The sequence below is a fragment of the Carassius auratus genome, chromosome 32 (genome assembly GCF_003368295.1).
Source record: "Carassius auratus strain Wakin chromosome 32, ASM336829v1, whole genome shotgun sequence".
NCBI classification, from domain to species: Eukaryota; Metazoa; Chordata; class Actinopteri; order Cypriniformes; family Cyprinidae; genus Carassius; species Carassius auratus.
In genome coordinates, this window is record NC_039274.1 from 33,129,909 (window position 1) to 33,151,911 (window position 22,003).

The 22,003-nt window shown below is 38.1% G+C and overlaps 1 protein-coding gene and 1 non-coding gene across 3 annotated transcripts; both read left to right on the forward strand.

The window, feature by feature from the left end:
- Positions 1-1,055: 1,055 nt before the first annotated feature.
- Positions 1,056-1,149, forward strand: trnai-uau (transfer RNA isoleucine (anticodon UAU)). Its single transcript has 2 exons — positions 1,056-1,093; positions 1,114-1,149. It is a non-coding gene; the product is annotated as a tRNA-Ile (tRNA).
- A 3,634-nt stretch (positions 1,150-4,783) lies between these two features.
- LOC113052220 (netrin-1-like) lies at positions 4,784-20,469 on the forward strand. Of its 2 annotated transcripts, none has more exons than XM_026216606.1 (7): positions 4,784-4,923; positions 11,272-12,629; positions 13,600-13,788; positions 14,699-14,848; positions 16,754-16,807; positions 18,100-18,180; positions 18,917-20,469. In XM_026216606.1, the coding sequence occupies exons 2-7, from the start codon at positions 11,285-11,287 to the stop codon at positions 19,630-19,632; spliced, it is 2,535 nt and encodes an 844-aa protein (XP_026072391.1). In that variant the 5' UTR covers positions 4,784-4,923; positions 11,272-11,284; the 3' UTR covers positions 19,633-20,469. The 2 variants fall into 2 exon arrangements, with proteins under 2 accessions (XP_026072391.1, XP_026072392.1); XM_026216607.1 differs by having other exon boundaries at positions 4,795-4,923; positions 11,378-12,629.
- The last annotated feature ends 1,534 nt before the right edge of the window (positions 20,470-22,003 follow it).

Below are 22,003 nucleotides of genomic sequence, written 5' to 3' on the forward strand. Positions count from 1 at the left end.
TGATCAAATTGTATACATATTTATTATTAAACATCCATGCACAAACCAAAAATTTGGTTTTAGGATTTTGTACTATGGTGTACTTTAAAGATATTTTCTCCAGATGTAATATGTACAGTAATCGTGAGTGAGTGAGTGTATGTATGTGTGTGTTGGGTTCATCATTTAGTCTTTTTTTTAAATAAGTTAAACAATCCTGTCCGATTAACTATTAGGGTCAGTTGACCGCTTTAACCACGCCATAATTTTAAGCCAGTACAAAGTAGAACAATGCTGGAGTAATGAGTTCGATTCTCACCTAATTTTAATTTTAACATATCTCCTCTAGTCAAATTGAGAATTGCTCGACGTGAAATTTCCCATACTGCGCATGCAATAGCTTATGATTTAAGCGTTATGCCTTAGCCTACTCACTCGTTCAAGAACTTGTGAAAGAAAACATATTTAATAAGCAAAGTTGCAGGATGCCCTTTGTCTTTGTTTTTTTGCTTATTGTGCATAAGGGAATTCTTCGGATGTTTTAGTAAAAAGTAACCTTGATACTCCAACACAAAATTATTACAAGTTTTTGCATGAAATATTATCTATTCTTTTTTATCCCAATTGGCTGGAGCTATGTGCATAAACTGTCACATGAGTCATGTGAATCGAAGCTCAATCACATCACTTACAATAACGCCCACAGCGTTCACTGCAACATCGAAGCTTAATTAGGAGACAACTATTGCAAACCAGGGTCTTAAAGAAAAATATCACAATGGCGATTAAAGAGGGACATCATAAACACCACTAGGGGGCTGTAGAGTCCTAAAGTCCTAAAATATAAACTAAAAACCTGCTTTGTCCATTCATAAACTGGTACATTGATAGGGTGACATACTGTCCGTGTGGATAAACCGATAACCTAAGTTGAAAGATGTATGTGTGACATCATCACCAACAGAGGAATGATCAGTGTTCCCTTTTGCACGTTTTAGAAAACATGCGTCTCCTCCTTTTGTTACTGTTATTGTTATTAGATGGACAGATTTGGTTTGTTCTGATAGCCAACATAAGCTCCAGTGGCGCAATCGGTTAGCGCGCGGTACTTATACAGCAGTACAATGCAGAGCAATGCCGAGGTTGTGAGTTCGAGCCTCACCTGGAGCAGTTTTAGGTCAGAGGTCCTTCTGTATCAAGGTGACTCATACAAAGGCATTGCATTCACCGGCATTCACTGTTCTACTTGTTGGCCATGCAACTAAAACAGCTTCATTTCTGTGATGGAGTTATGGTAATTCAAAAGCGTTCATATAAAAAATTGGTTGCTGATTTTATGTCGTATAGTAGCCTACTAATAAATAATAAAATAATGTTGAATATATCTGGCTTACATTTATGGATAAGAGTTAAAACTCACTATAGCGTACTGGAATCTAGAATACAAAGAATGATTTGAAAGTGAAATTACATTTCAGCTGTTTTTACTTTCATATATATTACAAAAGGTTTTATTACATCTAAAACTGTATGCAAATGATTTCTAACTCTAACTTTCCTAATGTGATATTGTTTAAAAACTGCAGAAAGAAAAAGCAGGGCCAGCTGCTAATGGCTCCTGACCAATCACAGTCATTAACTATACTACACATTCTTTTAAACATTATTAATCACACATGTATGACTTACTACCAGTGCATTTGCTTTTGTTCTTGGTCATTTATTATTGTTTGTATGGGTCATTTGTGCACTATATAACACAGATCTACATCACAGAATTCAATATTAGTGTGAACATTTGTTTTTAATACATAAATTGAATACCAAACCAGTTTAATACTACAGTATTGTTTCAAAAATAAAACATTTCTGCAGGCCACAGTATTTAGAATCTAGTAATCTGGGGAACATGTGCCTGTTCCAGACCTGCAGACATGGCCAGTTATTGTCTGCTTATGCATTTTTAACATTTACTTAAACTTTAAAAACTAAGATAAGTTGAAAAGTTAAGATAAGTTTGTACTTTCCTGAGCCTGAATTTCTGCCATCTTACATCAAACTCTATATATATATATATATATATTTTTTTTTTTTGGCACGATTGCCCGTCAGATAATGAATGTTATTCTGTGTGATAATTGATCCAAACAGTTATGAAATGACTATCCATGGAATTAATAATGACGTGTTTCATTTGAAATCAAAACAGAAATTATGCCAAGGATTCTGACTTCCTTTCTCTAAAAAAACAAACAAAACAAAACAAAACAAACAAAGCTCTCATAAGCAGCAGTTTCAAAACCCAACACAGCTTTGCACTGTTTGCATCATCAAATACTTGAAACCTAATTATGGATGAAATTATTGAAAATTAGACGAGCTCAGACAACTAAAAAAGCTGGAGAAAAAAAACTGCAGTGATCAATGACTATAGCTGGTTTTACTTTTTAAGAGGTTACAGAACCTAACTGCAATCAATCAAAAGCTAATACTCAAGTGCTGTGTATTTTTCTTTTAACAGTAAATGAAATCCATAACTTGATAAGAGGTGAATAGGTGAATTTTCTAAACTTTTTTGCAGTCTAACCACAGTAGTTCTCACCTCCATTTGGTGACATTCACTCTTGCCTCTCACTTCTCTTCAACACTCTCCTTGTCTGCTTCAATGTCTGGGCTTTATCCAGCCTGCTTTCAAAATCACATAGTGTAACAGATCTGGCAGACACTTTTGTGTGTTGTAGTACCTCCAATCAAACTGATCTGTGGGGGTGAAAGAATGCCAAGGATATGTGATATGCTCAATTGTACCAGTTCATCCCTCAATTAAGTTTGTTGTACTTGACAAGCATCCAAAAACATCAAATCTTAAAGCGGCATACTCTGTTGCATGGGTACACACAAGCATACACCTGGGAAACAGACCTCTAGAGAAGTCATCAATCAGTTTTATGGGACTGTTCTGGGAGACTTTCTTTTGTTTCCCTTTCAATTCAGTTGTTCTTTTTTCATTCGCTCCCCTTGCCTCATTCTCACTCACTATTTCCATATGTGTCAGCTTTAGACCCTCTCCAGAGAGGGAGCGCCTCGTTCCTGGGGTTACCCAAAGTGTTGTTTCAATTGCGCATTGAACTATGAATTGACACCCGCGAGGGTACAAGTTCAAGATCATGGTGCATAACCAAAATTTCCTTAGGTGATATTTTCTCAGCTGAAAAGTAAGGGGATAAAATGTGCGTGTCTTTCTTTTGCGCAGACATTCCAAATGTACTTAAAGGAACACTCCACCGTTTTTTGAAATAGGGCTTATTCACATTATTTCCTACATTTAGATAGGTGGGCAAATGCATTTTTGTGTCAGTGCATGCATTGTTTTAGTTTGACTGGGTCGGCGTTAGCTTAGCTTAGCACAATGAATGGAATCCTTTGTTGCCAGCTAGCATGGCCTGAGTAAAAGTGATCAAAAAAATAAAAAAAACCCACCTAATTACTTCTTGTGGCCTGCGTATTCACAACGAGTACAAATAGCGATCCAGATTAACACTAGGCGATTTCCTAGGCAGATATTGACTTGGGACTATATTATGGGGAAGCACAGAAGAAAGCACTGCTACTTCGGCGCAGAGATATCACGCAACACATGAAAACATCAACTCTATGTGAATACAGGTATAATATGGGTCGATCTATACATGCGTCATGATTAAAATAATCACTTACTCTGTGGACAGCTGTCCATTTGGTCCATTCGGCGTGGGGCGTTTTTTCCAGTTCACTTTGTCACACCGGAAAAATCGAGTACTGCAGAATGGATCAGCGCCGTGAAATCCTCTGTAGATGTGACACAACTTCGGGCACGCTCATCTTGATCTGACGTGTTGAGCCTGGTCATCAATGGCAAAAACATATCCCACTCTTTACAACAAAGACACTCTATTTCCGTCGGCATAGATTGGCATATTCCCCCACATTCACACCACCAGTTCATGTTGGCTCTCATCCTCACGTCCTCAGGCTGTTGAGCGATCGCAACTAATACACGCGCATATAAATTTCACTCGCGGCTGGCTTGACGGTGTTTTTCTGAAGTGCGGCTGGCTTGACCGCAGTCTCCTACTGTCGTTCTATTTCCAAAGCACGCAGCTCGTCTTCTGTAAACTCTGGTTCAAATAGGTATGGTTCTGGTTCTTGACTGTCTGAGAAGTCACCCTCTTCGTCTCTCTCAAAATCAGCCATGTTCATCGCCATTCGTGTACTGTAAGGAGAATAGCCAGGCAGGCAGCTACTATTCACGCCGGTATGTTGACGGAAGTCGTGGGATTTCATGTGTTGCGTGATATCTCTGCGCCGAAGTAGCAGTGCTTCGCCTAAGCAGCAGTGCTTCGCCTGTGCTTCCCCATAATATAGTCCCAAGACAATATCTGCCTAGGAAATCGCCTAGTGTTAATCTGGATCGCTATTTGTACTCGTTGTGAATACGCAGTCCACAAGAAGTAATTAGGTGCGTTTTTTTTATTTTTTTGATCACTTTTACTCAGGCCATGCTAGCTGGCAACAAAGGATTCCATTCATTGTGCTAAGCTAAGCTAACGCCGACCCAGTCAAACTAAAACAATGCATGCACTGACACAAAAATGCATTTGCCCACCTATCTAAATGTAGGAAATAATGTGAATAAGCCCTATTTAAAAAAACGGTGGAGTGTTCCTTTAATGCATGTGCATGCATTCGTGTGTGTTTTTGTGTGTGTGTGTGTGTGTGTGTGTGTGTGTGTGTGTTCTATGCCTGTGAAGGAGTTGACGTCAGGGTGATATGTAACCATGCTGGGGCGCACCGAATGCAACAGGAACTTGCACTGCTCAGCCTCAGGATATCTGTTCACTTGTCGTAATCTTATTAATCAACCAGGACGCGGCTACACTGGTAACCCGAATTGAAGCACACATGGTAGGTAAACTCAGTTTTGCTCTTGTGCATGTTTTCAGTCCTCGATGGTGCCGCTAAATTATAACAGGCTTGCTCATGTCTGTTGACAAGAGATTTAAATTTAGAATAACATGGTGATTAATCTTAACCGGTGATGTTGTAGCCCGTGCATTAAACAAATAACATTGAAATGTGTCTTGATCAAAGGGTTAATTATTGTAAGATTATTATTTTTGTATAATATATATTTATATAAATATAATATAATATACAGCTATCACGTGCACATTTCTCATTGCAACATTATGCATTTTTTAATGAAAGTTTCCATTTTGCAACCGAATAAATTATTTATATTATAATATATTATTTAAATGAATATCATTAATTTACTTTATATTTTAATTTTTTTTACTATCAAATACAAAACGTGATTTATTTTAATGATTGCCTTCTGCTTAATGTTTTTCCAAGCGCTGTAATTCGCATTCCATGAATCTTCAGTTGTTTTGTTCTCCTGTAAAACACAAACAAACCAAAAACAAATGTAATAATAATATGAATACTAAATAAATAAATACATTCAAATATAAAAAGCCATATATTACTTAATTGAAATTCATATTTTAACATCTAATACGTCAGTTGTAAATAATCAAATACATATTTTAAGATTGTTCTTATTATTATTATTGGTTAATATTTTGCTTAGGATATAATTGTTGCATTTAATTTTACACGAACTAATGAATCAGAACTTAAAGCGCTAGTCCATGACTCAAAATTGTTTTTTTAAATAAAAAAAAATAAAAAAAATAAAAAAATAAACAAGCTGTGGTATACATATGGCTAGATCTAGGGAAACTATTGATTGTCATAGCCAGGAACCTGTCAGTGGCAGATAGGCTTGATGATCTTTGAATTATATAAAATTGTGCCGGAAGACTTAATTTAGCTAAGGATAATGAGATCATTCGTCTACACACACCGCAAATCTTGTCAAACTATCCTGAAGTAATATTTAAGTTAAGGAATAGCCTATATTCGTTCACAGTCAACTTCTTCTTGAGTATATATATATATATATATATATATATATATATATATATATATATATATATATATATATATATAAGCTATATATAAGCTATATATAAATATATAAGCTATATATATATAGGGTATATATATTGATTCATTATAAAGATCAGGGCAGTTTACATATTTCCTATTTTCCAGAATAGCGCGCGCATGAAGTTAAAGTTGTTTAAAATCTGGCATTTTGTAAATATAAATAATAGTGTATCTCAGATGTTATGTTATTTATATGTTGAGGTGTTTTATCTTATTAAGGTGCATGTTTCTCAAATGTCATGATGCAAACTAATTCACAAAGTCCATAATTAATTTCCATCGAATTTATAGGACACAATTAGTTCAGGCCCTGCAATAGTAATAACGGGGTATACAAAGGCCCGAAAAATAACAGCTTAAGGCCATATAGGTGGCCAGCTGTGAAACCGTTATTTTAAATGCAATTTCCGTTCCCTGTTCTGCGGGCGCACTTTCTTGCCTCGTTATTCTGTGACATATGTCGGGACAACTGATAAACACGAATGGTTGTAATTATAGCTCCATAAAACAGATTTTTTCATTAAATGATCATTATAGGGTTCGCCCTAGTTCACATCCCATGTGATTTAAATCTGATTGCACAATGCAAACTTAGATTACAGCGGAAATTATTTGAGAGGAAATCTCGACAGGCATTGATCAGTTATATATTTTTTAAAGGATGATCTGTATTTGAAAGGAAAGGCCAGCTATAGCTGCAGCATAGTTTACAAGATTCTCTCGTGTACTATCTTCTAAAACACATGGTTAACCTTCATTTTAAACGTGTAATTAAGGATAAATGGGATGAAACCCCCTTGCTAATTGTTCCACCCTAGGTTCATCAAGGAATGTTGTGCTTGGCATAACTGGAGCATGGAATCACGGACGGAGATTTCATGTGCATCTGTTTTTCAACATTGAGACGAAACCTGAAGGGAAATTTCATGATTTCACTGCCAGGGCACATAGCTTGGGAGAGAGAGAGAGAGAGAGAGAGAGAGAGAGAGATCGGCTACTCTTTTTTCCTTCTTTCTCTCCCTATGCCGCCGCTGTCTACTATACATGTGTTTTCCCATTCAAACATCTATCCTTGCTTGGACCTATAGACGTGTTAAAGTTGACAGGGCGCACTATGACTGTTCTTATGTAGGCTATGCCTCAACTTCAAAGACCATACGTTTACTGGTTTAATAAGATTTCACGAAACGCGAACAGAGCATGTTTCAAACTCCTACAATCCTGACTATTTTGCAGTGTCACGAGTCTCTGCTGTCTGAACGAACTGTACCAAATATATCAAATAGGTTCAACACTTTTTCTCACTCGTGTTTTGCAACCTTCAAATGTTGAGCATCAGGTCCAAAAAGTTTTGCCTGTCAAAAGCTTATGAAGAGTATGCTTCTGCATCACTGAAAAAAACTCAATCTAAATAATCTAATGTAAATTCAAGACCAATATTTCCATAATTTGCACATAATCTGGTTTAATTTGATGAATGTATTAAATTACCTGAATATAGCAGAGGGGTTATTAGCAGCTGCTACACGGCTAAACAGGTGTGTGTGTGTGTGTGTGTGTGTGTGTGAGAGAGAGAGAGAGAGAGATGTCCTGCAGCGCTTATGGGAAATCAACAGGTTTTTGAATGCGCAGGAGAAAACGTCGTGTTCTTATACATTTGAGGACAACGAACAGACTGACAGTGATTTGTTAATTTATGATGGACAGGGACATAAATCACGCTTTTTTTAAATCAGTTCATTTCAGGATGGAACATGGATCCCAGGTGTAGTCCTATCACGGGGATCGCTTGTCAGGATTCAGTACAACCTTGGCTGGCTGTCGTCCACGATGAAGAATGTTCAAATGTGTTAAGCAGGCCAAATCTTTCTCATCTGTCTGACAACAATACCCAAGGGTTAAGATTTAGGATGTGAAGAGCAGCACGGTGTATGCGGAAACTTACAACTATCGAGCTCTCCTAAGAACAGATCTGAGTTATATGCCAAATGTGTGCAAAATATTTCAGAAAGAAACGAGGAAACGTTCTATCACATTCTAAATCACTTCCTTTTTTACAACTTATTTGAATATATATATCTATGTATCATGCTGTAGACTATAACCAAAAAAGCTATTCATGTTTTTGAATTGTTTTTGAGACCACTAAGTAGCCTAATCCATTGGCAATGAAAACTAAAAACTATTATTCAGTCCCATTATTTTTGTGTTTGTGAGCACATTTTATATTAGCTTGATAATGGCAAACATTTTTGTCCTTATCCCCCAATCTGAGCAGGCTATCAGTCAACACTTGTGCCTCGCCTTGTTGGTTTGAGCACATACAATGCTGATCCGGTCGTTTATTTTTGATTTTGCGATAACTAATGAAGATGCACCCCCGATTATTTTCAAAGCGAACTTATTGAAAACAGGAAATGGCTCTTTGTAGTTCTCTACGCCGAGTGTGAATTTATGGAAAGAGCTAGACAAATTGTGGAAACTGTATCCAAGGTTCTGTGTGCTGCTAGACTGAAGCCCAGCAACTATTGTTTTTTTTTTAACAGAAAGGGGGCTTACGGGCTCAATAAATCCACTGGTTAAGCTTTAATCCATCAAGCATGTGTAATGAGCTATGTTAGATTAGCTAGCACTGCAGTGAAGCCAGAGGAAATCAGAAATCATGCAAATCACAGAGTGGATCCCTGCGCGAGACCCGCGCCTCTCTGCCTCACCGACAGCCCCGAATATACATTCTCATCACTTTCCTAATTTACAGTCATACGCATCGCCCTCAGATACGCCGCCGCCTTTCCGAAACAGGAGACTCAATTAATCAGGGGATCAATTAATGCGGAAGGGGTTTTCACAGTGTTCTCACTTTTCCCCTGGGGCACGTCGCAACATGTGTGGAATGATCGCGAGCCGCACACCGGACCCTGGGAATGCGCCACAGTGGGTAAGAGCACGGGTCTGTCCCGCAGCTGGCCTCAAATCACCTCACGTTGTAGAAGCATATATATATATATATATATATATATATATATATAGAAACCCAAAGGACATTATATAAGTGGGTGCATGGTTTTAACCTCTCATGAGCTTTCTGTGACCTTCATGTCCCTATGGGCTCCTCAAATTTCAGCCTAAGAGCTAACTGAGCCAGTGACTCCTCCAGTGAATCTCTCAGTGCTCCTTTCTCCTACCAGGCCGTTTATGCATCCCTGCTGACTTTGCTGTCAATGTCAAATGCTTGTTAGGACATCATCAATCACCAACACTTAGGAATATTCTCAGAACTTTAAAGACAGGCGATTCACTGAGAAAAGAGAAGGTGAGAGGAGCTAAGGGAACAGCAAATATGTTCGTAAGTGTCCATCTGTTAGTTTAGGATGCACTTCTTACAGTTAATAATTGATCATTTGAGGCGAGGACTAAACTTTTAAAGTGTATTTTATAAGAAGCGAAGAGTGTTAGCTCTCAAATTCCAGCCATCTGCCTGTCTTTTTTTAAACCCACAAGTTGTCAGGGCTCTATATCACTCTGTCAAGGAAGAGTGAGTGCATTGTTTCTCTTGTCTGCAGGCGAGATTTGGCAACTTTCTCTGGTGTAGATTATCATCAGATAAATAAACAGACTCCTCCATCAGGCCAAGAAGTGGAAGACAGAGATTCATTACTGAGGGCCTGCAGACAGGCGGGTACAGGCTTACACTGTCTCGCCAAAGGAAGTGGCTCAACTTGAACATGCATTTCTCACATTCAATCTATAAATCTGCCACTCTATTTAATTTTCTAATCTTAGTTTCCCACATTTCCCCGTCTTTCTCGCTTTCACTTCCATTCTCTCAAAATCTCACTCTCTCTCTCTCTTTCCCACACAAAAGTAGTGAATCTTTTTTAGCCAATCTTGCCTCAAGTTAATTTTTAGAACTTATAGACAGCGCTCAAAGGTACTGACTAGTGACAACCAAATGTTGCACTGGCTCCTGGAACAGACAGGGACCCATATTTACCCTAGAATTTATAATGGGTGCCAAACTGAACGAGTTGGGTGTGATTTATGGAATCTTGGCTTTCAAGAAAAAATTGTAATACCTATTAATAATCCATGCATACCTCATATAGCTTATGTGAACCTCATCTGTATGTGTACCTCAGGAATGCCATTTGCATATTTATTGTTTTTAGACACAGAAAAGACTGGTACTACAAGTTTTTGTAAAGTGGCCATATACTGTATGTATTTCCTATAGACATTTGAGCATGGTATTTTATTTTGTAGAGGTAATTCAGTATTTATATTTTTAGATTTATTTATATTAATATTAATCTTATTTTGTTCAGTATATAATAGCAATGTATTATTGTTGCTGATAATATTTATTTCCTAAATTTTTGTTTGTAATGCTGTCACTTAAATTTTTTGTGTTTTATGTGTAACAATTCTGTATGTAATGTATAAGGGTCAATGTACCACAAGATTTTGTCCTTAAAAAAAAAGTCCATACATATAGTACCAGACAAAGTTTGGCCACACCTAAATATAAGTTTCTTGTGATCTAAAAGATTACAAACAGGCCTTTAAAAAAAAGGTCTCATTCCCTCAAAAGGAAGCAGTGGGAAAAAAAATGCTTTTGTGAGATATGCCAGACCTGTCTGCAATAATCATGGCCAAATAATCTGCAAAAGCTGCCAGCAATTAAAATTTCTCGCATAACAAGTTATATAGTTACCAACCAATACATTATAGTTACAATCCAATATGGTTAATTGTGACCCCCTTTATACATACAATTATATTACACATATAGTTTTTTTGGGTCATGCATTCTTGGGTTAAAATAAAAATTATTGGGTAATAAAAATCATGACATTTTACTTTATGAATCTTTTCATCCCACTTTTTCTCTGTCATCTCTTGCAATCTCTGCAACTCTTCCCCTTCTTTATATAGTTGAAAACGTCAAAATGAATATATATTTAAAAGCCACATTGACACAGACCAGATAAAGAGAAGCCTCCTATTGACAAATAGGTCAATGGTTGGCTGCTTTATGTGTCAATGAGTGTCGTGAATTGTGAGCTGGGATGTTTTTAATTGTGGCACAGGTGGTGTGGTCTGAGAAAAACCATATTGCAATGCTTTCACCTGTTTGAGCTTCTCTCAAACGTCCTGTAAATCATTCAGTATCCTGACTAAAATACTTCTTATAATTTTTTTCATCTTTCTTTTTCTCCTTCTCTACTGTTACAGGCTTGATGACATCATGTCCAGATATCACTCCCCTCCTTTCCAGATACTCTTCTACCTCCTCTTCACCCTCTTCCCTCTCTCCCTTCTTTCTCCTCTTCTTTCTCAGTCTCCTCTCAGCTGGACCTCTCCTCATGACCCCTGCTATCACCTGGATGGGCGTCCACGCCACTGCCTATCTGAGTTCATCAATATGGCCTATGGGGTACCTGTGACGGTGGAACCCCTCCAGCAAGGACCCAAGACGAACATCAGCACTTTAACAGATCTTCATAACCCTCACAATCTCACGTGCTGGACGGCTGCCGAAGGCATGGGGGGTGGGGACTTGACTTTAACAGTTCCCCTTGGCAGACGCTTTGAAATCACTTACATTAGTCTTCAGTTTTGTCAACAGGTGGAGTCGGTGGAATCCTACTCCATATCCATCTTGAAGTCAATGGACTTTGGCAGGAGCTGGCGCCCCCTACAGTTTTATTCAAGCGACTGCATGGGCACATTCGGCCGTCCTGTGCAGTCCATCGCTCAGACAAAGCACCAGGAGACGGAGCCGCTATGTTCAGATCCCAGACCATTGCAGAAGCATCGTGGAAATGTCGTGCTGGCCTTCTCAACTTTGGATGGACGTCCTTCCTCGCCAGATTTCGACTACAGTCCGGGGCTCCAAGATTGGGTGACTGCAACAGACATAAGGATAGTATTTCATCAGTCATTGGATAAAATTGAAAAGCAAGAAGAGAAACTCAACAAAGTGAGAGGCACATTTGGATGGAGGGAAAGAGGAGACAAAGCTCTGAGGGTTGGTGAGAAAAGCACTGGAGTTAAGACCTCTGAAATTTGGAAAAACAGGCAAGAAATACAGACTCCTACACAGAGAATTAGAAACAAAAGCACTGTGCACCAAAGTGGCCACAACGTTACTCGAAAGGAGGTGGGACCTCAAGGTAGAGTGGGAAGGGGACGTAAGAAGGACAGTAACAAGCCATGCCAGGACGGCACATGTGATTGGTCCCTAAATATTCCTCAGCAGGGCTCCAAAGGGCGAGAGTTGAGGAGAAGAAGAAACAACGCAGGGAGGGGAAAGTCCCATTCTAAATCGAGAAAAAAAAATGCCCCACGCAACCTCGTTTCATCATCACGTTATGCCCCATTGAAACCCTCTCTCGCGCTTTCCGACCTGCAGGTCGGGGGAAGATGCAAGTGCAATGGCCACGCCTCTCGCTGTCGACGAGACAACCAGGGGCGTGCCGTGTGTCAGTGTGAGCATCACACATCTGGGCCGGACTGTGATGTGTGTGAGCAGTTTTTTTACGACCGCCCGTGGCAACGGGCCACGCCCAGCCAGCCACACCCGTGCGTCCGTGAGTCCAAACCTGTGTGTCTGCTTAAATGTCTGTTTTTACATAGTATTCAGTGCTATTTACTTGTGGAAAAATAGTACTTTCCACACAATGTCATGCAAACAAAAAAAAATAAAAATTAAGCATCTGCATTATTTAATTTAAAATCCATTGTAAAAAAAAAAAAAAAAAACTTAATCTTAATGATTATTTTTGCTTAATTTACCAGTTTCAAACCACTAAAATTATTAAACTTGCAAAATTTAATAAAAATGTGTAACTCCAACACCTTTTATTTTACTTTGGATGATTACATTTATTTTATACATCTATCTTTTACAATCCGGGCTAGCAATTAGATCAAACTCACTCTCATTTGACAAAAGCTGCAAAGCAAGTAAAGTAAACAGTAATGCCACATATTAAGACATGATGCATCCAAAATCACATTCTGGAGGTTCTACATCTGATTTTGAACTTACTTCATTGTTAAAAAAAATATTTATATGGTATCAATATGGGTAGTATGAATGAAATTTGTACGTACTACATCTGCCATGTTGTTACTATCATGTGGCCTACCAGCGTCAGTTGCGTTGCTTGACTGCTAAATCCTCTCCTGTGGCCTCATGGGATAGTAAAGTGTCCATCGATAGCACACTTCAGAATCCAGGCAGAAGTAGTAGGCCATCTGGATACTTTTTGCCTACTGTTTTTGGAGTACTGTGTAATTCAGACATACTACTCTTTTTGCATGTTGTTTTTCATATACTATACAGAAGGGAAGTATTTGATTTCGGATGCAGCATTGTTGTCAGATATTATTAACCTTATTCAGTTTTGCTTCTCAAATAAATTTGAACATACTAGAAAAATCTCAAAAAGAATTTCCATTACTGTATTGAAATTAAAATGTTATTTTTCACTCCTTTCACTGCTATTTTATAACCCTCTATCTGCCCTCACCTTTGTCTGTTTCTCTCTTTCCCAGCATGTGAATGTAACGGTCACTCAACTAAGTGTAGGTTCAGTATGGCCGTGTATCAGCAGTCTGGTCGAGTCAGTGGAGGCATTTGTTTGAAGTGTCGGCATCACACAATGGGACGCCACTGTCAGTTCTGCCAGAACGGATATACCCGAGACCACAGCAAACCGCTCAGCCACCGCAAGGCCTGCCAACGTCAGTAACAAATTATTTGTCTCTGTGTTTTATGTGGAAATCATGTTAAAGCTGGTCTATACATGATGAGTGAATCATTCTTGCCGTTCCACTAGTGAAAAGAAAAACATGTTTCTTTTTTGGCTTTGCCGTCTGTGGGGTCTGAGGTGTGTGAAAGGCAGTGTAGTCTGCGTCTATGTTATGGCTACACTATGAGTGATGGAATGTGCACTGACACTTGCCCTTTGACTGCTCTCATATCTATGGCATGCTCACTGAGAATTTTAGTCAATGCCCCAATATAACATCAGTTTATACTGCGTGCTTGTGCATGGATATCATGCATCAATGTTTATTTGTAATTTAGTGTGCAAGTTCATACAATTTATACAAAATCTAAATTATATTTTGAAAATACCATAACATCTATGGAAAATGCTAACATCTAAATATTTGAATTAGGTGATAGAATTATCTTAGAAATTTGGAAACTGAAAGATTTAGAACTTGTTAATGTTAAAACAGACCTGACCTTTTAAGCATGTCTAAATGTTTGTAGAATGGTTAGAGCTTTGTTTGGATGAAGAAAGGTTGAGCAGAAGCAGAAAAGCAGATCTTTCCTCTCAATGATCCCCAGCCATCACACATATGTTTTATGGGGAAAATCTTGCTCAGGGGTCAATGAGATGTAAATTACAACTGAAGACACAAACTACAGCTGCCTTGTTCTGTGTAGTATTACTCGTCACTTCCCTTCATGTGTCTAAAGCCGCTAGTCTCACACTAATACCCTTAGTCTCACGGAAAATATCTTCTCTCTTCCTTCCATTTTTTCCTGCATCTTCTTTCTACATTACTCTTGTGTGTTCTTATAAAATTTCTAATCTTTTTTCTTCACTTTCATTCTTGTCTTTGTATTTGTCTCCCTCAGCATGCAAGTGCCACCCCGTGGGTGCAGTGGGCCGTTGGTGTAACCAGTCCACAGGACAGTGTTTGTGTAGAGAAGGAGTCACAGGACAGAGGTGTAACCGCTGTGCCCCGGGATACAAGCAAGGTCATTCCCCTCTCCAGCCATGTATTCGTAAGTATCACACCTTGCGTTTTGATTGTATTCTGTATAAAATTGCTTGCCATAACAAGCAATGTATCTAGTAATGACATACTGATATATTAGCCAAGATTAGTAATCAGCTCATATCTGACCATCGACCGATAACCATGTTCTCTTGATGAACAGACATGTTCATCTCCCAACCTAGTAAGTTTAAAATTGTAGTCAGTACATGCACAGTTTTAATTGAGCTACAGCCTGTTTTTGCCTAGACATGCTGCAGTCTTAATTTTTTATCTGTCAAGTGTGCATGACACAATGGATAAAATACATATCACACATCAGGGCTTTGTCTTCTAGAGCATGCGCACAACACAGTCCCATTAACACATATACATACAGTTCAACATCATGGTCTGACTATAAAATTGGACTAGTGCAATTCCAGTCTGGTTTAAACATGTACGTCATATTTTCTTTTAAAAATCATTTATTGCTTTAGCATAACTTTTGAATTTTTTAATAAAATTAGCAGCCAATCCTTTTCAGCTTTTCAGTAAACTATTTCTGTTTCCATTTTTGTGAATTTGAGTAAACGTTTTATAAAACAAATTTATTTTCATTTCATAAAGTCTGTGTACATCACACTTACTATTTTCTGATGGATCATATGACACTGAGCATAAGAAATTTCTTTCAAAAACATTAAAAACCGCTTTACCGCCTAAAGTCCATTTCCATCTGCTATAGTGTTTTTCCCCTGGTTTATTTTTCACCTCAACTGCCCTTGACCCAATTTAACTCCAAACTTAATATCATTGTCCTTTTGCAAACTGCTGTTTGTTTATGAAGGATTTAGTAGAATCCGCTTTCCGAAACTCTAATGCCTTCCTCTCATTCCTGTAAATGACTGGTTCCACACAAAGTCCTGAACCTTCTCAGGTGGTGCCACATGTCTTTCATCAACATTACAATAAGCTTTCTTGGATTTCTAGGTGCAGAGTATTGCTGCATTTTTATTTCTCAAAGTTCACACAACAGTGCAAGCCTCAGGGAAAAGGATGCAATGGTATGGCGAACAGCACCTGTCGTGGTGCATAACCAGACCTGTTTCCCTCCCAAAATGACAAACACATAATTCTTCACAAGTTACAGCTCAGAGATAGAAGAGCTTGTTTGTTGTTCTACATGGATCATCTCAACGTGGATATTTATAGCATGAGCTCCCGTCTTTCCTGCACCAAAAGGCGAGCCGCAGCTAAAAACATAACCAGAAGCAGTGGAGCAGGAAACACAGTGTGGGGTTTTTACTTTGGATAACAGCGACCATGAAGTCTTATGTTATCCACATTTAACTCTATCTTTATAATACACCCTTTAAAGCAAAAACACTAAAATGAATTTAAAGCAGTTTGAGGATTAATATGAGTTATTGCTGAGCGTTTGGGGGGTTGGAAGAGGAGGATAAGGTATCAGTGTCCCAGCTGTGTCAGAGATATGGGCAGAGGTACAGAACTCATGGGTAATATATGATTGAGCCAGCGTTGCAGACCATGGGCCGTGTGTATGCGTGTGTGACAGAGGGTGTCCTGATGGCCGCCCTATTGACCTTTAAGACCACACACATGCATGAAATTGTCCGGGCTCACACACTGTGACAAAAGTATGCCTGTTTTTAACACAAGCATTCCACATACACTAAAAGACTACAGGGCAAACTGCAGTCAGAGCACACACGTCCCCTTTCTCCCTCACACACTCACAAATGGCAAGTATGCCCTAATGAGCAACCGCAGGGATTAGAACGAGTCACCCACAGCGGAGGTGTGAAAAAGAGGGAGGACAAAATGAAAGGCACACAAATAAACTTGTCACTGCTTGCTGTAATTTAATGAGACCCTCGTCCCCCTTTCTCTCTGTCCGTTGTTCGTTCAGGTATTCAGGAGTTTGCACCACCCACCCCAGTTTACCAGCCTCAGTACAGCATTGGTAAGCGATTGGTTCTTCCTTAGAAACAAACACACACACAAATTGTATTTCTTTTAATTTAAAATATTAAGTTAATGATTTGATAATGTTATGTTTTGTTTACATATAATATAGCCAAAGCTTCGTAAGCAAAAGGAATGACATTAAAAAAAAGAAAAGAAAAAAAGTGAAATAATATTCAAATAAGATGCACAGTCAACATAATAAATCATGTTAAATGTTATTTAGTGCCCCCTAGTGGATTGTGTAACACAATTGTTTTTATGTTGATAGGTACAGACTGCATATGGTTCATTATTATTTACCCATTCAGTGTCAATATAGCTTTCTGACCGCATTAATTTCCCTGATAAAAATATTTTAATCTTTAGATTAATTTAGAACTATGTCTCTCTTAATAAACTGCACAATTTGAATTATTCATGTTTCTATAGTTAATAGTGTGGGATAAGTAATGCACCATATTTGACATATTATTAACCTATTTATAATTAATCGTGATAGTTGTCTTTGTAGAGCTGCTTTGCTAATCTATGTTTTCTCTATACACAAACTACAGAATTACTCTTTTAGGCTGGCTTAAAATACCTTGAACTGTCTCTGCAATTACTCGAACAATACATTATGATATAGAGTCACATCTTCTGAAATTGAAAGAGTTCCCCTGCAGTTCACACTGGCTCAGACTTAGAAGCTTTATTTAAAACTATATTGTTGTGTTGTTGGACCACTAGCCTTTAATGACTCCCTACAAGACCCAAGTATTGACGCCAAACAGAGATAAGACTGAAAAATATATCCCTTTTTTAGGGGGCTCACAGAAATCTCAGATGACCAAATTAAGTATTTTCCAAAGTGATACTTGAAATCTGAAATCTTGAAATCTGCCCTGGTGACCAGCAGAAAGTAAAAACCTCAGAGGAGACATTTTCTTTCTGAATAAAATTTGTTGTACCATTGAAAGCAACAGAATATTGTGCAGTCTGCTATGATCATGGTAATATATACCTGCCGCAGCCGCTCTGCTAATATTAATATAACACTCCTGGACCCCTGTGCTCTATTAAATACTTGAATAGAGATATAGAACAGCCCTTAACTTTGCATTAGAAAGATTGATACGGTTGGTCTAGTTTGTACAAAATGTAATTAAAACATAAATTCCAGAATATGTGTGATTATTAACCTTTTCATTATTGCTTTAAGTAATAAAAAGTTTACAGAAGTTAAAAAAAGTTTTTATTTATTTAATTATTTTTAAGTGTGATTAAATTCTCTCCCTTTCACTGCAGGTGAGAAATGTCTTTCTTACTGTCCACCTTCCCAAGCAAGAGTCAAAATGAATTTAGAGATGTACTGTCTCAAGGACTACGGTAAGTTCTAAGGAATTTTTTTTATGTCTCAAAATAGAAAATAAAAAAGGCAACCGTGTAAGTTAAAATTAAGAAACAAAGTCACACACTATGTGATATAAAGTCACAATTAAGGGAAACACGGTTGCAATTGTGAGATATGTAAATTACATAAAGAGTCAACTGCCTTTCGATTGTTTTCTGAATATGGTAGAAATATATAACTGGTGTTCTGACAATTTTGGCTATAGATTTTGCTACCTGCCATTGAAACAGTAGGTAGCACAAAGCAACAACAAAACATGCTACTCATCAGATTATGCTTTATTAACACGTACACCTACTCCAACCTTTTCCTTACATTAATGCAAATACAATAATTATGTGTTGTTCAGCATGAGAAAATTGCCACAATATTGATGTGCACATGCTCAGTAAGCCCTGGTAGGACAATCTGAGGGGTACGATGAAATGCCAGGACACCAGTCCAATGTTAGGAAGAATTAGGATTTTTAAAGATTTTGAAAGAATTCTCAACAAGACTTATTATTACTATTATTATTTTTAATCAAGTATACGGTAGAACAGTTATATTGTAAAATTATTTTAAATATTATTTCAAATTCTTTTTGTTTTTCGCCTGAAATCACCAGCTCTCCATTGAAATGAATGGGATCAAGTCACTTTGTTGTTGCGAGTCGCTTGTGGGAACGGGGCTTAACGTCCTTGTATGTTTTCTGTCATACTTCTGTCCCAGTGCTGAAGGTGCAGGTCAAAAGTAAGGAACGTTCTGGTCCCTGGTGGCAGTTTTCCATATTGGTGCAGTCAGTTTTTCGCATGGGCTCTACACATGTAAAGCGAGGCATTCAGGCCCTCTGGATTCCAGATCGGGACCTGAGCTGCGGTTGTCCTGCGCTTCAGATAGGCCGCACCTTCCTCCTGATTGGAGGAGAGGAAAGCAGCCAGAGTTGGGTCCCCGAGGAGAGACGGTTAGTTGCCGACCGCACCACAATGGCTTTGCAGTGGAGGGAACACTGGAGTCCCAAATTAAGAGGCTTCCGTGGGCAAGACACTCGGGGAAAGTGCCCACAGGGAAACACCACTGCACAGAAGCACTCTCACCCAAACTCATACGAAGAATACATACCCCCACATCTTAACAAACTGCAGTCTGAGCCACACAGACCAAACAAACGTACACATACGGTGCATAAACAGCATCATTTAACCACACAATCTGGAGGATCAGACTTCACACACACACACAAAAGAGGAGGAACTCAGGGCACACAAAGAAAAGACACTCACCTTGAGGAGGACAGCGAGGATGAAAACGTCACTCAGGAACCACAACATGTGTTGCAGAACACTCAGGATCCTTTCTCAGGTACTTCAAAGACGAGTCAGGCCAATAAGCATGAGCAGTACCACCCCACAGCATGTCCAACATGGTCACCTGGGCCAGCTGTCTAACAAATTTAGATATTGTGAGCAGGAATAGAAAAGAAAGTTAAAGGAATTGTAAAAAAAATAAATAAATAAATGAACAAATATTCATTTTTGTGAACTATTCCTTTAAGAAATGCCTGAGGTGGGCTTGAGCTTGACAGAGCCAATCATAACAACTGAATAATTTTGTGGGAGTATTTTTGTATGGTGTGCTATATATATATATATTCATCCCCAGATTACAGAGCTATTTGTATTATTATTATTATATATATATATATATATATTTGTTTTTCAGATTAAACATGCAGGCATTTTTCATGTCACATTCTCTGAGAAAGAAATTTTGCACTTTCCCTCTAGAAAGAGATGAGTCTAATCCAAACATTAAAAGATTTAAAATCACCATGTTTTCTCAAGATATAATTTAAATGTAATCCTGCTCAGTCCGCAGTATTTAGTCTGACAGTGAGAAATGTGAGACTCTTATTGCTGGATTGTAAGAGGCACATTGTTTTCAGATCAGCAGCTGACAATTTTGTCCAATCTGGTCTCTATCATTGACAGACATGTTAAGTGTGGCTAAAGATTGTGTGCACACAGTAACTAATTACATTTTCTATTGTTTTTGTACATTTCTGTGGCTATCACACACACACACACACACACACATATATATAAATCACATTGGCAGTGAATTCAGAATTCAGACTGTATACAAGATCTTTAATATGGTGCCTTTTTAACTCTCATTGTGACTATTTTAAGCTAGCTATCATATAATATGTAAATGTTATCATTATTTGTGTAACTTTTTTTTCTGTTTAAATGAACGCTCTACCTCATAATAAATATTGTTAACAAGCCTGGTAAAGTAGTTTATTTAATTAATACTTACATTTAATAATTGTCAAAGAATAGAAGGTAAAAAATCTGTGGAAAAATGTAGGAAAATTAGAGGGAAAGATAACATGATTCGTTATTATATATATATATATATATATATATATATATATATATATATATATATATATATATATAAGCCATAATGAAAAAGTTCACACACATGAGACTGAGAGGGGAAAACAACTGGAGAGACCGTAAAAGCGAGCGAAACGGCCAATGATGCACCTGCTTTGTTCGCACAGGAAACACCTGTTCCCAGCCTTCCTGCCTGGCAGACTGACGACAGTTAATTTACTGTAAAAAAAATCTCCCACAGTCTGAAGGGCCAATCTGCCCTTGTTTTGAGAACTATATTGCATAACTCTCGTGCCCTAATATCCACATGTCCTCTATTTTGTCTAGCAGCAGTATGTGTATTGGGTTCACACTCTCTCAGAGCCTCGTGGACACACAGTTGTGAGATGACATGGCATGTGTGACATTTTGGTCACATAAACAATGTCATAAACAAACTCACCTGTATATTTAATAATTAATTTAAAGTAATGTCATGGGTTCCGTACAAGCTCAATAATCAAGAGCACCTGTGGAATAATTGTCCTTATAGTTGATTACCACAAAAATGAACTCCCTCTTACCTCTTATTTTCTTTAAGAAAAAAAAAGAAAAATAGGGGGAAAAAATCTTAAAATGGAAGGAAGAGTGGAAAAGCGAAGCTGTATTCTACTGTAGAAATCATTTACCTCATAGCCATGTGAGTGTGTGTGTGTGTGTATGTGTAATGGAAGTTAAATTGATTGTTGAGGACATTTTATAAAAAACTTAATTCTGTCAACAAAAACTTCCTAAATCAGTTTTTAGATTTGGAAGTTATTAAAATGACGTGATCTGGAACCTTTATACAGGTTATGCCCTTTTAAAGACCATAAGTCTATCCCTCACAGCCTCTTTACATTCACAAAAAAATTCAGTATGGCTTCTAACCTGACTAAGCTCTATATTCTTTTAAGAACACAGAGACAGACTGAATACACATGGGATGAATGCTGAGTTCTGGACACCGCGTGTTTACTGCCTGGCAAGAGGAATTTTTACGAGACATGAGGCCTACAGTAGTTTACAGAGGCAAAGTTCAACAAGCACTACCACACTCACTCACGCTCACTCACGCTCACTCGCTCTTACTCTTCTGTTCTTTCTCACAGTGTGAGTAATGATACTGCTGACTGAACCTCAGTTTAATAAGCCTTCCCGAACATGTTGCTAACACAATCTCATTGAGATCACGCACACATACACAGACAGTCACAGGGAACCAGATACACACGCGGCTTCTGTTAACCCGAGAGTGAAGAGGTCAATCCAGTTGATCCCTTGCATGCATGCCTCTCATACGAACACACTGCGTGCATGGCAACAAGATTCCTGCTAGCTGTTAGCTCTAATAAAACCATTGCCACCTGTGGTAAATATCTACTGGTTCACTGTA

Excerpts from the sequence above, each read along its gene's own strand:
- LOC113052220 (XM_026216606.1), top strand. The coding sequence starts at position 11,285 with ATGTCCAGATATCACTCCCCTCCTTTCCAGATACTCTTCTACCTCCTC. Across the intron at positions 13,789-14,698 it reads CCACCGCAAGGCCTGCCAAC|CATGCAAGTGCCACCCCGTG; the intron begins GTCAGTAACAAA and ends TGTCTCCCTCAG. Across the intron at positions 18,181-18,916 it reads GTACTGTCTCAAGGACTACG|TGCTGAAGGTGCAGGTCAAA; the intron begins GTAAGTTCTAAG and ends CTTCTGTCCCAG.